The following is a 15,866-nucleotide window of genomic DNA, read 5'->3' on the forward strand; positions in this document are numbered from 1 at the left end:
TTGTAACAGTTATTAATAAGTTGATTGCCTTCTCAATTTAGGTAAAGCAAGTTGAGGAAGACTGGTTTGATTCATGGATGTCTTCGGCAAAATTAGTACAACTAGAATGTTTACTGAAAAATAACTGTATAAAAGTGTATAGCTATTGTTCTTATATATTGTTGTGTTTTATATTACTTTCTTTTATTCATTAACACGGAAGACTATCTTGGCTATAACTGTGCTCAGGTGAAATTAGTGAAATGACAATTATTTATTCAGTACCCTGGCTTGATCCCTGGCTTTATCCTACTGGTTCTGACCCTTGCCTGTGTTTTGACTTCGTTTTAGATTATACTGTTCTGATTAAACCTGCATCTCATTTTTATCTGCAAGAATTTCTCTGCCTTGTCACACTTTCACTATGCTTTTGTTTTCTATTGTGTCATTTGTTTTAAATAGTTGTGTGTATTGGAAGCCAACTCAAGGAAAATGCTTTAATGTAATCTGGCGTTAGAACTAAGATAAAGAGAAGTGCATATTCACACTCACCTATGTGTGCTAGATACATGTCTGCTCCCTTTTCATGAATCCCCCCAGATTCACAGTTAAATACCACAACACAGTAGGCACTTATTTTCTTTAAAGAAAAAGTTTTTTCTGGACTTTCATTGAAGTATGTGTAAGGAACGGTTTGATTACTTTGTCTGTTGTCTTTTGAGTTTAGTGTTAGTTTGTCTAAAATAATTATACTCATCACCATGCCATCACTTTAAAGTTATTTTATCTTTTTGTTGTTGTCAGATTTAAGATGGAAACAATTAATATTAATTCTTCAACTTCACAGTCCATATAGCGCAACTTTCAAAAGTGACAGGCTAGTGGAATACACCTATGGACTTCCTCAAAGACCTTGCTTGTTTAGACCAAGTGCATAGTGTTTCTGTACAAGACCTGCTCAGGCATCATTGCCAAGTGTCTACAGATCTGCAAATCTCGCTGGGTCACTGTCGGTCCCTTGGTAAGATTTGGGAATTATGCATGCTTTATCTTGTCCTCTTCGTCAACTTGGCACATTGTCCAGTTGGAAGAGGCCAATCCCATCAGAATGATGGGTGTAACTCGGCAGAAAGGCACATATTGGCATTGGAATTGCCACTTGGCAGGCAAGGCTATTATTTTCCAGTCATTAAGTGTCCAGTGGTGATGTTGCCAAGCCCATGCCAGGTGCACAGCTCTGTGTTGTGCATTCATTATTTACATTTATATATTTTTGGCATTTAGCAGACGCGTTTATCTAGAGTGACTTACAAAAGTTCTTTGCCATACTTTGGAATGTATCCTAGCCAGTACAGTAGGCTAGAGCTCAAGATACCACTGAACTAGAATACTGTTGAAAGAATACTGTTGTTACAGGCTGATGCCTAGAGGTGCAAAGTAAGTATAAGCTCAGACAACGATAAGTGCAGTAAAACTATATCAAAGTAGCTAAGTGCTAGAGTTTTGGTTACCCAACAGGTGCAGAATCAATGGTCATTCTAAATATTTCACAAATTGATAAGTCTTCAGTCTGCATTTGAAGACTGCAAGAGACTCTGCTGTCCAGACAGCCAGTGGAAGTTCATTCCACCATCTGGGAGCCAGGACAGAGAATAGTCTCGATGCTTGTCTTCCATGAGACTTATAGTTGTTTCAAGCCGAGCCATGCTTGACGGTCGACGTATCTGAGGTATGCATTGGGCTTTAAATATTGACATCATGTATGGAGGGGCTGGTCCATTTTGGCTTTGTATGCAACCATCAAAGTTTTAAGTTAGAGGTCAACAGATGCACTGGCACGTCATTTTTCAATGTTTCGCAAATATTATTTATCTTTGTGATAAGACAGTGTAGAAATTTGGTTCAAACATTTTAAATTTCCTGAATATGTAGAGTCTGCCCTTTTAATTTTGTCGGTAGTAAGAATAAAGAGCCTATGCAAGTTTAGATATAGAGGTTAGATTATAGGTTAAGATACACAACATCTGCCTCTCACCATGTGATTCACGTGTTTGTGTCACTCAGGTCTTATCCATCTCACCGTGTGTGATTGATGAATTTGTGTGTCATCTAGCTAGCCAGCTTGCTAAAATGTTGTGCAACAAGTGTACAGCAGCTGAAGTTGCAGCGATTTCGGAAAGTAGTGATGAAAGTAACTGAGCTTTAGAGTCTGAAGGGTTTGATTCCTTTGATGAAGAAGAATACGAAAATAAAAGAGATCAACGACTAAATGAATGTTATTTTACAATATCGCTATAATAGTGGACTTGGATAGCTAGGTCACATTTAGGCATGATGTCTGCTACTAAACTACATGATTCTTGTTTGACAAAATTGACCATCCATTAATTTACTTTAATTTACTACTTTTTTGCGTGAAAGTTGTGTGTGTGTGTGTGTGTGTGTGTGTGTGTGTGTGTGGTGAATTTCACAAAAGCGGTGAAATATATTAATAAAATAATGCTATTAATATATTTCACCGCTTTTGTGAAATTCACCGCATGTTGGTAAACTTACTTATTTCAAACACCATAACAGTTGGTTCACATGAGTAAAGGTATGTTTTCACATGAAATATGATTTTCTAAAATTTCTAAAATTGAACCTCAAATTTTCAGCATTATGGCCATATTAATTCTTTGTGCAGTGCTATAGGTCAAATGGCACCTCATTAGGAAGAGAGCTGAGATTGGCCAGAACTTTGATATGAAACATATGGGTGTCATGTTATAAATAAGAACCTTTAAAGTGAATTTAAGAAAATTTGCAAAAACAAAGAAAATGCCCTTAGTCTGTGGGGGATTAAATCTGATGCAGGCAGCTACCAGAAGCCAATGAAGGGAACGCAGTAGCAGAGTGATATGTGAAGATTGAACACTAGTCATGCTGCTGCATTCTGGACAAGTTGCAGAGGTCTGATGGCTCTTAGAGGAAGACCAGCAAGTATCGAATTGCAGTAGTAAAACTTTGAGATGATAAGAGACAGCAAAGGGCCAAATCCTTTCGTATGTTACAACGAGAAATCTGCAAGATCGGGTCAGATTTGAAACTTGAGTTGAGAACAACAATTGGTTGTCCACACCGTTGGAGAGTCTACATGGATTGGATTGATGTGGATCCTGTCCATGTTACCTGATGGGACCGTCCCTCCAGAGAGGACTGGAACCATTTCCATTTAGAGCCAGTCACACCCAGCCTGGAGAGGACAGAGAGGAGGATGTGGTGGTTTACAGTGTCAAAGTCTGCCAAAAGGTCCAGAAGAATCAAGGCGGATGAAAGTGTGGCAGCTTTGGCAGAATTAAGTTTCTCTTTCACTGCAATGAGAGCTGTTTCTGTTGAATGTGCCGGTTTGTAGCTAGAATGATTGGGATCGTGGAGGTGGCTCTGGGTGAGGGAAAAAGATAATTGATTGTAAACTGCTTGTTCAAGGACTTTTGAGGGGAAAGAGAGAAGTGATACCTGTCCATAATTGATTATGTTGGAGCTGTCAAGTGTGGCCGCCTTTAAGTTTGGTATCACCCTGGCGGCTTTGAATGCAGGTTCATACATGTCCAAAGGCTGACGGGTTTTGTTGATGAAAGAGATGAAAGGAAACAGATCTCACAGATCCAGCAGACATGTAGTTGGATTGCTGGAAGTCAGGAGTTGAAGGATTTTATCTGAGGGGAGAGGAGAAAAAGAAGCAAGAGAGTTTAATGTAGGGGAATGAACACCATTTGCAAGAGTACTCAGGTTAACTCGAGTTGGGTGTTGGCTCCTAAACCCAATATCTTGGAGGTAACATTGCAAAGTCCTCATGCTGATGTTTTTTTTTTGTGATTATGCTGTTATAAATAAATACTGACTAGTGAAGATTTTAGATTCTTCAATATAACTATCATTTACTTTAATGACAGCTTTGCGTGCCCTTGGTGTTCTCTTAACCAGCTTCATAAGGCAGCCACCTATGATGCTTTTCCATCTTGAAGACATTCTCATATATGCAGAGCACTTGTAGGGTGAGGAACTAAAGTTCTGGAAGAAAACTATTTGCTGAGGATGCATCTAAAATTGTGTGTAATTTGAAAATGAATGCATATAGGCAAACAGCTTTACCAAATTATGTTTGTCTTAGAAACAAACATATGCATAATGCACTTAAAATCTGCCTTAAAATGCCTTTATTTGTGATGGGGCAGCAAGGCTGCCAGGGTGATCGGGGTTGAGGCACCCTGACAGACTGCACCTCTAATGGAAACTCTAGGAGGGGAGGGACCTCCTAGATGGATTCAAGTGCAGATGAGGTGGTGCAAGGAAAGAAGAGTGGAGAATAGTTGCAGGAGATGTAATCTGTACATGAAAGTGGATATAACTGAAAGAGTGGGGTACTAGAGCACACTGCTCTATTCGCTACACTCCTGGGAAGGCAAAAGAAACTCTAGAAAAAATCAGAAGGACAAAAGAGCTGGTTGAGGTAAGGCACACTTGACTAGCCCAGCCTAGTGATTAAACCAGGGTCCAGAATAGTCAAGAACTACCACCATGACTACAAAAGAGGTGTAGAAAACAGAGAGATGAAGCAGCTGATAGAATTGGGAACTCTCCCCAGAAAACAACTAGAGACATACATACACAGAGGGAAGACTGTCCCTCAGAGAAAAAGTAAGAACATTACTGTCCAAGAACAACACTGTGCAGATAATACAGTAGTGGCTCAGGGGTTAAGATACTTGACTTATTATTGGAAGGTTGCTGGTTCAATCCCCACCACTGCCAGGCTCCTGAGCTCAATTGCTCAAGTTGTACTCAGTCATAATTGTAAGTCGCTTTGGATAAAAGCGTCAGCTAAATGTCGTAAATGATACCAATTACCAGCAAGCTTAGTGCCTCTGTCTCACACAGCATCAAAGAGTGGTCTTTGAGAAACTTATATTGTGTGAATATATTGCCTGAGGTAGGTCAGGAAAATGAACACCTATTAGCTCCATTCGTGGCCGCGAACTGGGGTTGAACAAAGAAAGGCAGAGATGGAGCTCAAGATATCCACCTGAATGGGAGGTGGAAAGCGAGATCTAGTTAAGGGTGAAGACCTATGGGTGAAGGAATTCATCCCATAGCCTTGTGCCCTGGTGGAGAACTCTCTGAATGCCTCCAGTGAGCCAGTGCCTTCTTTACCCTCTGCTGTCTGGCCTTGATGTGTCTTGTAGCGGTTTAACACTTTATTAAATTCTCAATCATAGTTAACCAGATTAATTAGGGCAGAAACGCATTGCAGAGACATGTGACAGAAAATTTGCTGCCTCTACCTTCATAATGCTAATACAGATATAGAGTTATGGCCCACGAACTCATAACTAAGATATACAGCTATGGCCAATACAAGGGTGGTTGCTTCACTCGGAGCCCTGGTGACATGTCTGATAAGTCTACTTATCAAACCAAACAACGACCAAAAAAGAAAACTTATTAACCATACAAGATTTGTGGTGAGAATCTAGCATGATTAAAGTATAACAGGAGAAACTTATGCAACAGCTGGAGGAAGAAATACTTATAGGATTGAGGAGGATGCATTGCAGATGGGAGGAAAACATTACTGATCTAATTTTGATATATCAACAGTAGCGCAACGTAAAAGGGAAAATGCCTGCCCTTACGACTCGTTGGGCTCGACCATGTCAACCTGTCTGGGTGGCACTGAGGGAAAGTGTCAGTTTTCATCAAACCAAAATGAGTGTCCATTTTCCATTGCAGTGCTGGCTAGACCCTGTGCGAGCGATATAGGCCAATGACAACTAGGATTCTTGATCTGCAGGATTTTTTGGAACTGGTTTGGTTAGGCCTATCCCAAAAGACCTAAAACTCTCTTTCAGAAGTAGGAGTTTGGGGTATTAGTGGTCATGCGTCTCGTCCTTGCTTTTGATGATTCTGGAATGGTGTATCGACTGCCATTCAATAAAACCTCAATCTCAGTCAACATAGCAAGGCGAGTTTGATTGATATAAGATATGATGAGTGAATTCAGACAAATACAAGCTAATATATAAGGAAATAAGCAGAATCAACTAAACAAAGAAAATGTAAAGAATAAAATAGGGTAACATGGAATCCGAGTCTGTTCTAACCACTGGGCAAGAGGCTATTGACTTAGTTTCAAGAAAAAACTTTGAATCTTCTCTTTGCTGAAGAAATGAAGAGGGAGGTCACTCATTCCCTGCATGTCTTCTGCTCCTTCCCACTTCACACTTCCCACTACTGAGTAGAGGGTTGAACTTTTAGGTATATGTTGGAGAAAGGGCATGCTTTGGTTCTTGTATATTTAAATCGTTTTCAAGCTCATGGACAGTAAATTTAGTTTCTTTCCTGTTTTCTTGAAGTTACAAACTTCAGACTTTAATATATTTTGACTAATTGTTTCATATAATATTTCTATAGCAATAATATTTCTATAGTTAGGAGTGGTTAACAATTTGTTTACAATAAACATAATGTAAGCAACTTAGAAGTGAATTGACTGTGATGAAAAATGCAAATGAATAAAGAACAATAAATGAAAAGCATAATGAAACAATGGACACTTAACAAATAATAGAAGCAAACATCACAATTTGAAGATTATTTTAAAATAGCCATACATTATTGGCCGATTGCCAATAATGCATCATAGTAGGTTAAATTGCAAGTTTGTACTTTGTGAAACTATGGGACACAGAAACATTATATATATGCAACCCTGTGCCTAACACTTTCCCTTCTAATGGAGTTAAGATTGTCGTTAAACTCCTTCAGATTGCAGATATGAAGTACTATAACCAAAAGCAGTACTCACAAGGTTCTAGCCATACATGCCCTGTGTCTGAGATGAACTGACACAGCTGGCTTTCCACTCAGTTACAGAATGGTGCTAGCACTGATGACTCTCCCTCATCCATTTAATTTCTTTTATGAGTACATATCAAAGCCATCTTCACACATGCAGGAGAATATGCACAGCAAATGAACCCAAGGCATTGTGATCCTGTGGAATGCCTTTCTCTAATATGATAATATGGCATTGCCACTTTGATATGATAATTTGATGTTGCGTGACTCCTTTGTCTTCTGCCTTTTCTTAAGGACCCAAAGATTATGTAAAATAAATGTTATTAGTGTTTAAGATATAAGGTGGCATTCATGCATTTTACATGTAACCCGGCTTAAAAAAAAACCAAAAAAAAAAAACACCCGGCAGTTTTTCAGGCCAGATAATAAATGTTTCTCTTCAGTTAATAAATATATTTAATTGTATATACTTACAGTAATGGCAGTGGCCAAACAGGAGGACTGAATAGCATGTGGTTGTTTTGTAGATCTTTGTAGAGTTTTTTAATTGAAGGAACTTGAAGGCAAAATGTGCTAATGGAGCTGATGACTAGAACATGATTGTTTGGGGGCTTAAGGCAGCCCCTCACCTGTCAGTTAGGTGCAAGGCAGATAAATGGAGAATGTGCTTCCCTCACTAGGGAGACTTTTTCCTTTCTCTCTCTCTCGCTTTCTTTCTATTTTGGTGCAGTGCGGTGCCGTTGCCATAGTGGAAACGGGTTGGCGCGATGGTGGTGGTACTGGTGTGTGTGTGTGTCTGTGTGTGTGTGTGCGAGTGGGGGGGGGGGGTTATATATCTCCCTTCTCTTTCCACTAATTCTGCCTCTCAGCAGCTTAAGAACAAAGCTATGACAATGAGCCTGTCTAACCAGAAGATTTACATATCAAAGTATTCACATATTCGAAGAGGGAAACAGAGTGACAAAGAAAAATTGAGAGAGTGAGAGAGAGGGAGAGAGAGAGAGCTACAAGCAGAGAAGATCCCTTGTGTTCATGATGATATTTATTTGCATGTGAAGCACATTATCAACCTTCACAATTCTGTTTATAGAAAAGTATCCCTATCCCCTTTATATTCATAGAGGACTTGACTTCAATCATGCAAGGCCGATGATAGCAAATTTCTTTCTGCTGTATGAAAACATTGCTGAAATAGAGACATCTAATAACCCTCTTCTGTCTCATCAGAACTTTTATACACCGCAGATTGGATTTTGTCGCTACGCGGTGGTGCGATTTAGTGATCTTGTGTTTGGTTTTTGTTTAGAGAGTGACCTTACCACAGTCAACTACATGCTGATTGTAGAAGGTGAGGCAGGGTAGGCACATGGGCTTTAGAAGCAGGTTGTGTCGGTCTGTGGTGGAGCCGTGGCTTTGATTTACTAGTTGCTGTAAGGTTTACTCTCCAAATAATGGAAGGAGAGAGAGGGAGGCCAGAAGGATGACTTGGCCAATGTCCACTGGAAAGACCTCTGCAATTTCTTTTTTGCTTTTTTTTTTTTTTGCTTTTTTTCCCTCCCACTGGCATTGTTCTCTTCATGGTCTGCATGACACCACTTATACTTATTACAAATATTTGCACAAATCCCTCTTCCTGTGAGTATTCAACAGTATCTGTTTCCTATTTAAATGCATAATGCTGAGTCACTGTTTTTTCAGGTTAATTGACCCATGAAACCTTTTTTTTTCTCTCTCTTGGAAAAAGTGAATGTATGAGTGCAAGGCAATGGTACAAGATGGAGGCATTTTGACATTCTGAATTTTCTGCAGTCAGTTTTTTGTCACAACAGAGGGGGGAACCTGAGAACATTTAGAGTTCTCAGAAATTCACTGCATTTTGAGGTGGAAGGCAAATGCTGTTTCGGTGCCACCACCACTAGCAAGCAATCCAGGCTATTTTAGAGCTACCCTCCCACGCAAGGCTTCCACTCTGATTTGTAATTCCATGCAGGCCTTACATAATACCTTTTCTTATCTTTCATGCCTCATCTCATCATGGAGCTGGGGGGTGAGAGCACAGTAGAGAGAGAAAGACGCACAGTTTATTATCAGGAATGTTGGGACATCAGAGAGGTAGAATAAACTGGTTGTTTCATGCTCTCTTACTCACTCTCTCTTGCTCGCTCTCTCTTTCTCCCACACACACACGCACACGCGCGCATCACTTCACTAGTGGTAGTTATGTAAGTAACAGCACTTAGGATAAGACTTGACTGAATAGTGACCCCTCTGAAGGGTATAGGATATCCTTACGCATACAGTAATTCTTATCTTTTGGCATGACGCAGCACTACATTCTTAATGAGTTAATATTTTCTAGGATCTCTAGTTTATCAGATATCATTAGTCTGGATTAAAATATATAATAGTGTAGTCATTGAGACTTACCAGTGTAGCAAATGTGCCTTGTATCGATCATCTCACAGATGTAAGCTCAAAGCATAATAATGTACAATGTGACTTTTTTTTCCTCTCTACTTTTTTTTCTTTTTCATTTCTTTTGTGTAGATTGGTAACTGTATGTTATCTTAATAAGATACAATAGATTTTTATACCATTATGTTAATAGATATCTTGAAGCTTACATTTTGCATGTTCTCTAAGCTGTAACTTCTGAAAATGCAGTTTTTCTCAGGCTAGAAAATGTCATTTAATCAACATTTTCGTTAAGTGCCAAGGTCCTCAACCAACAATTTTACTGGGATTTTTCTTCAGTGCAAGGAATCTATTTTCTGCCTGTGTAAAAGCCACATTGTGCCTAATAAGCAAAGGGGCAGTAATGTCAAAGGTACCTCCCATTACACACGGCTCACAGGGAGCATATCACACATGGGTTAGCATTCCTACATGAGAGTTAATCATAGCATGTGTGTGAGGGTGCGGGAAAGAGATTCTGAGATAAAGGAAGACTTCCATCTCCCTTAGCCCTGTTCCTCTCTCTCTCTCACTCCAGAGTGTACTGATTGGCATCAAAGGAGGGATGGGCCCAGTGCCATGCTTATTTTAATTGAAATTGATTTTGTCTGTGACAAAGAGAAGCAGGGCTAATAGATAGCCGTGCAACTAGACGAAATGCACAGAGCCCCCAGATTTGTAGTAGTGCCCATGGCTGGAGTCAAATTGAAAACTCAAGCTATGATATCCTATGGGAAATGGAGAGAGCAGATTAGGCCCCTCACCTAGTCAGTGTCTCTCTCTCTCTCTCTCTCTCTCAGGCACACACACAAACACACACACACACACACACACACACACACACACACGCACACACTCAAAAGCAAGCTTTGAGCTCTCTTTTCGACAGGCCGAAACAGATCAGATTGTTAAGCACATACATTTTGACAGGAACCATGGAAGTGTTTTTTTTTTCAGATAAAAACTGGGGATTTACAGTCTCTCTCTCTCTTTCTCTCTCTCTCTCTCTCTCTCTCTCACTCATCCCTCCCTGCTCCCTTATTATTCTGCCTATCTTCTGCATTTCCTCTTTTTTAGTCCTTACTCTTGGTTTCTCTTGCAGCCTGGTGTGGGGGTGCAACACATGGGGCCATTTCTGGTAAGAGGATGTAACGTGTGTGTAGGTGTGCATGCGAACAAAAGCTCTCTCTCCCTCTCTCCGTCTGCCTTGCTGAGAGCCACGTTTGTCCCGTGGAGGCTATATGTGTCCTGCTGCATCACTTGCAATCAAGTTGCCCGCAATTGGCAAACCTATTAGCACTTGTTCGTAATTGAATCAGGCCAGGACAATTGTCACAGTGGTTGTGTTTTATTAAGTCCAATGTTTGGCTGAAAGTGTTTCTGCCAAATGACCATCTCCCTCTCTTTCCACCACTCTTCCCCCAGGCTTTAAGGGATGCAAAGGTCAATAGCACTGTTTGCACGGGAGGGAAGACTAATTTGTAAATTTGTAAATTCAGGGGCCACATTCCCACATGCTGCCACGCGGGCCCACACCTTCTCTCAGCTCAGTAAACCCACATTTAATGATGCTGGAGCATTTTTGCCCCCCTCCTGCTCAGTCTGCTGTTGAGACAGCATCACCAGCACAGTGTCTATTGCAAAGTGGGTGTGCTTTAAGTGGCATCATTCCAAGCAGCTATATGTAAACTACAGTTATAACTTTCTGTATTTTTTTTGGAACCTGGGTGATTTTTTTTCTCTCTCTTGCTTTCCTTGACCTTAATGTTTATCTGTTCTCACTGACACTCAAAGGATGATTGGAACATGCATACTGTGCATCCTGGGCATGTGTAACAAAGGCAGCCATCCTACCCAGGACTCAAACCCAGGGCTGACAGGAGGTAAATATGAGCGCTGACCACTGGACCAAAGAGCTAGCTCTCTGGAATAGTAGCCAGAGCACCCATTTAAGCTTCCTAACTGATGGTGTCCATCACAGCATAGTTTAGCGATCTCCATCTAGATAAAAGTGCTCATTACTCATAGTGCACATTAGCATAATCTGTCCAATTCATGGATTATGTCATTGCTTCTGTACAATTTAATGAAAAAATTTATACAGTGAAGATTAGCAAATGTAAAGGAACAAGGTCACTGTAAAAACATTTAGTCCAAGACTACACTACTAGTGTCAGAATAATTGTGCATTGCTAGGAGATTGGTGTTAAATTGGTGTAAAACTTGCCAAAAGTGCTTTCTTTATTTGATGTCACCCCCAGGACTTTGTAAGAGGCTTAAGCACTGGCACATTCATTGGCTGGAAGTGCTGGATAAGGTGCCATGGTGTCAATGACCTTGGTTTGTAATCCTGTTTGGTAAAATGCTCTTACTCTAGGTTAGGTCTGCTCAGAATCTTTCTCTCAGGAACTCTAAACAGGATACTAGACAATCACACATTCCTCCAGTCCTTCTAGAACTGGCATATATAATTACAACAATCCAGGCTAAATTAGATGGGAATTTATCTGGATAGCTGTAAATTAATTTGGATTATATGTGTGTATGTTGCATAGTCTTCATACAATAATGTCAGAAAGATATCAGTAAAAACATTTAATTCAAGGCATTATGTATGACGAAATATTCTTAATGTCCATTAAAATTTAATTTAGTGTAAGACTAGGATTAGTCTGTGTTCAGGAAATAATTTTCAGAGGTATTACATACATGGCAGGCTAAGATGGGGAAAAAGATGCCTGTGGATCAAAGTAACCTTTTGCGGTTTGACAAGGAAAAAATATTATAAGGCGATAGAACAAAGGTAGATAGATTCAGTCTTCTGTAAGGTTATTATGTGGGATGGTTTGCCTCTTTCATTTCCTCCTGTATACCTATACAGTTACTTTTCTGTTGATGTCATTATGTTTTTATATTTTATAAGAGGTAAATGCATTAATTGAGTCTACCTTTGGTCGTGTCCCTTTCTCCCTCCCCCTCTCGCTCCCTCTGCACAGACTGATATTTGTATTGACTATGACAGACAATAGAGGGCACTGCAGACAAATCCAGCATTCCTTTGATGGAGGTTTAGACTTGAATGGGACAGATCCATTCCAACACCCTGTAGCTGAAGTGATTTACATGACAGACAAAATATCTCCACATGCTAGTCTGTAATATGACAGACAAAACATCTCCATGGGTCAATCTGTAATATGACAGACAAAACATCTCCACAGATCCAATTCCAAATGATAATGTGGACATAACCTGACTTTTGGAGTCATTTTGAATGCTAAAGTCCGTATCTAAATGCTGCTCTTTTCATTTCAGCTGTGGCGGTTGCTGTTTGTGCGTGTGTGCACACACACAGTAAAGACTGTAGAATGGAAGAGGCCAGTCTGGCAGGGCTGAACCCAGTAGAGTGTAAAAGGACAGCATGCTGTTTCTCTGAATGGATGGGAAGACAGGGACACCAGCATGGGGAAGACAGGCAAGTTAGCTTAGGTGAGGAGAGATGCTCTAGTGGAAACCCAGTGATCATTTACAGGATAGATGCTACAGCCACTACTAGAGTTACATCTATCACCAAGGAAACCAGAAAAGTACAGCACTGTGCAAAAGTCTTAGTTGATTTATTGTTTTAGCAATGGTAATATATTCATTTCAGTCTCTTTATTAAGAACCTAACAAAAATACAGGCAATATGTACAGTAAATTTGTAAAAAACACAATTTTAAGAAAAATAAAGTATTCTACAGGAAAAAGTCAACATTTAGAGCCTCCCTTGGCACACATCTTGAACTCTTTTGGGGAGACTTTCTTGAAGTTTTCTGAAGTAATCTTCTGGTATATTATACCAGGCTTCTTTCAGCACTGCCCAGAGTTCTTAGATTTAGACTCTTTTCCTGCTATTGCTCAAGTATAAGGGAAGGTTACATACTTGCCACTCTAGCCTATAGAAGCTGTTTTTAATACTACAAATTTCTGAACTGAGCAGAGTGAGTTTAAGTGGTAACTGAAGCCATGAACTAACTTGGCTTGCCTAACATCTTTGGTGAGCATCAGAAACCGCTGGCAAATGTTCAAAACATGCTCACATCTTTCCCAACATGGTGGGGCCAGTGCTGGCTCATGGAATGTGTCCAGATGATGCTGTTGCCTGGAAACCGAGCCTCAGGTGATCGCAGCATGACTGATGCTGCAGCGAAATCAACAATCTCCTGAGCCACATATGCTACACCATGGAGGTGGATGTATTGGGGGAGGTGAGGTGAGGGGAGCAGAGGAAACCCGACTTGTCTAGAGGGAGCCACAGGCACTTTATCCACCTTCGCTACTGTCACCTTTCATTGCCCACCGCCACCGCCACCGACCACAAGCTCCACAGAGACAAAAGAGGAGCTAAACAGTTGAAGGAAGACCTGTGCAACGAGCTCCAGGTGCAGGGGAGGACAGCGCCGTAGCCAAAGAAGGGAGGGAGGAGCGAAGACGGATGACAAAGACCGGAGTAAAGCGGAGAGACCATGACAGAGAGACGGGGGGGGGGGGGGGGGGCTCTTCGTGCATGCCTGCTGCTCTCTATATAGGAGAGTAGTGCTGTTGCCGGGGCAACCAGTGGGGCACATGATTGGTATTTGGAGCAGTGCTCCAGTGGCAACTCTGCAGAGGATTTGATGTTGAGTACACATCTGGGCTTGACTAATATATCATGCGCAATAAACCCCACCTCAACTAATATATATCATGCGCAATAACCCCTACCTCTCTCCTTTTTCTCTACACTTTGCATTGCCTTTCCCTTCTATCTGGTCTCCAAAACCACGAGACACGCTGCCAGTGAGGACATCCCTTTTTTATTAAATCTTCTTTTATTGCCATATGCTTGTCCTTCTTAAGTAACCATGAAGCACATCTCCACAATCCTTTGTACTCTTACACCCAGGAGTCTTTAGCCCCGACTCTGCTTCCAGTTCTGTCCCTGGTGTGTCATTCCTGTAGTTAAGGTCAGGGCCATGAGATATAGGTGGCTACTGTCCCCCAACAGGAAGGTGGGCCCATGTGCTACTCGCAACTCGCGGTGCCCTGCCGCTTCTTGATGTTTCTCACCAAGCACCACACAGACTACGCACATGAAAATGCACATCCCCTGAGGTGCTGTTGAACAAAAAATCTCACGCACATTTAAAGATGCTGATCAATTGCCACCATGGCAGGATGGGAGAAGGACCAAGAGACCATCTGATTCTCTGGAGATGTGTGGGAGAGAGCTGTGGGCTCACTGGGTTTTCAGTGACACTTATGTGTCTGAGATATGAACTCGGTTCAGATATGATACAGGATGCAGAAAGCTTTTCTTGGATAGATGAAAGAACCAAGCAAACAGAGGCATGCTTTTCCCATGGATGAGTGTATGTGTGTGAGAATAAGGCAGATATAGAGAGCCTTGTGCTTGTGAGACTGTACAGAGATTTTGTTTCATAGAGTTTGTGAACACACATTTGTGTGTGCGTGTAGGTTCTAGCATACGCTTGTCATGATGTCTAATTTCAGCCCCAGGAAGAGGAAGCTGAAATGCAAATGTGGGGCTCATTTGCTCACAATGCCTTAAAAAGACATGGCCAGTGGAAGACACAGTGACCTGTTTGCACTGGTTTAATTCTGCCTCATTTGGGCCAGTGTTGCTTCGTGTTATTTGAAGACTGGGTTACTGGGAAAAGGATCCATGCTGAGGTCTGATCCCTTTTTAAGGGAATATTCACTCTTCTATCACGAGAGTGTGATCTGTGTAATATCGGCACTTGAGTAGGTTGTCATATAGCCTGGAGTCATTCAGGGCACTCCAAGACTCTAAAATCACGACTGAGTGGTTGATTGCAGCCCTAGTATGGCCAGCTCAGTAACGGCACTGAGAAATGCCAGGTCCACGTAAATGCTGAAGAGGCGTTCCACACAAACATTTAAACATGGTGTGGGACTCCTACATCCTGTCCCTCATTGCAGTTTGAAGTCTGAGCAGGGGGAGAGTGTCATGTAAGACAGTAATTTCGCACAGTGAAATAAACAAGGGGAAAAAAAGTAGAAAAAATACATTAAAAGGATAAAAGATTAAAACAGACAAACAAAAATAACCAGTCATACACTGCAAAGTGTATTGTATTGATGTGTTGGTGGTAATGCTGCATAGTTAGTTAAAGACTAAAACTGAAAATATTTAAATTTTCTTTGTTTTTACTGTTATAATCTAATACACAAACCAAGTAGCTGCTGAGCACCACTTTTGGTGTGATGATAAAAATAAGGCAGCATTGTTGGTAATATCTAACTTCTTCTGTTAGAGGGAACCACAAGCAGAGGGATATTAATCTAGAATAAGTACCACTACATGACACTTTGTATCCATATTCGTCTCTATGAACAGACTGTTGATGTAGCTCAAGAGTTCATTCTTCATAGTGCTGAAGATGATCAGTGCATAATGCATAGTCTCTAGATGATCTCCAACATGATGGTACTAAAGGCCATAAAACACTTTTAGGTACAGTAAACTGTTTAGTAATGACACAGTATACAGTATAATGGCAATAAAATGTATTTAGTGGTAATCTTGT

At 40.8% G+C, this 15,866-nt stretch overlaps 1 protein-coding gene across 2 annotated transcripts in view; it reads left to right on the top strand.

Annotated features, from left to right (window-relative positions):
* Nucleotides 1–15,866, top strand: part of slc12a5a (solute carrier family 12 member 5a) — a 113,172-nt gene that overhangs the window by 11,108 nt on the left and 86,198 nt on the right. The window contains exon 2 of one of the 2 annotated variants that reach the window (XM_027000666.3): nt 10,376–10,411. The exons of the other annotated variant lie outside the window; for it this stretch is intronic. Within the exon in view, the coding sequence (XP_026856467.2) occupies nt 10,376–10,411 (36 nt within the window). The remainder of the gene's footprint in view (nt 1–10,375; nt 10,412–15,866) is intronic. 2 annotated transcript variants of the gene reach the window in all.

The sequence above is a fragment of the Electrophorus electricus genome, chromosome 7, assembly GCF_041902795.1.
Source record: "Electrophorus electricus isolate QZ-2024a chromosome 7, ASM4190279v1, whole genome shotgun sequence".
NCBI lineage: Eukaryota > Metazoa > Chordata > Actinopteri > Gymnotiformes > Gymnotidae > Electrophorus > Electrophorus electricus.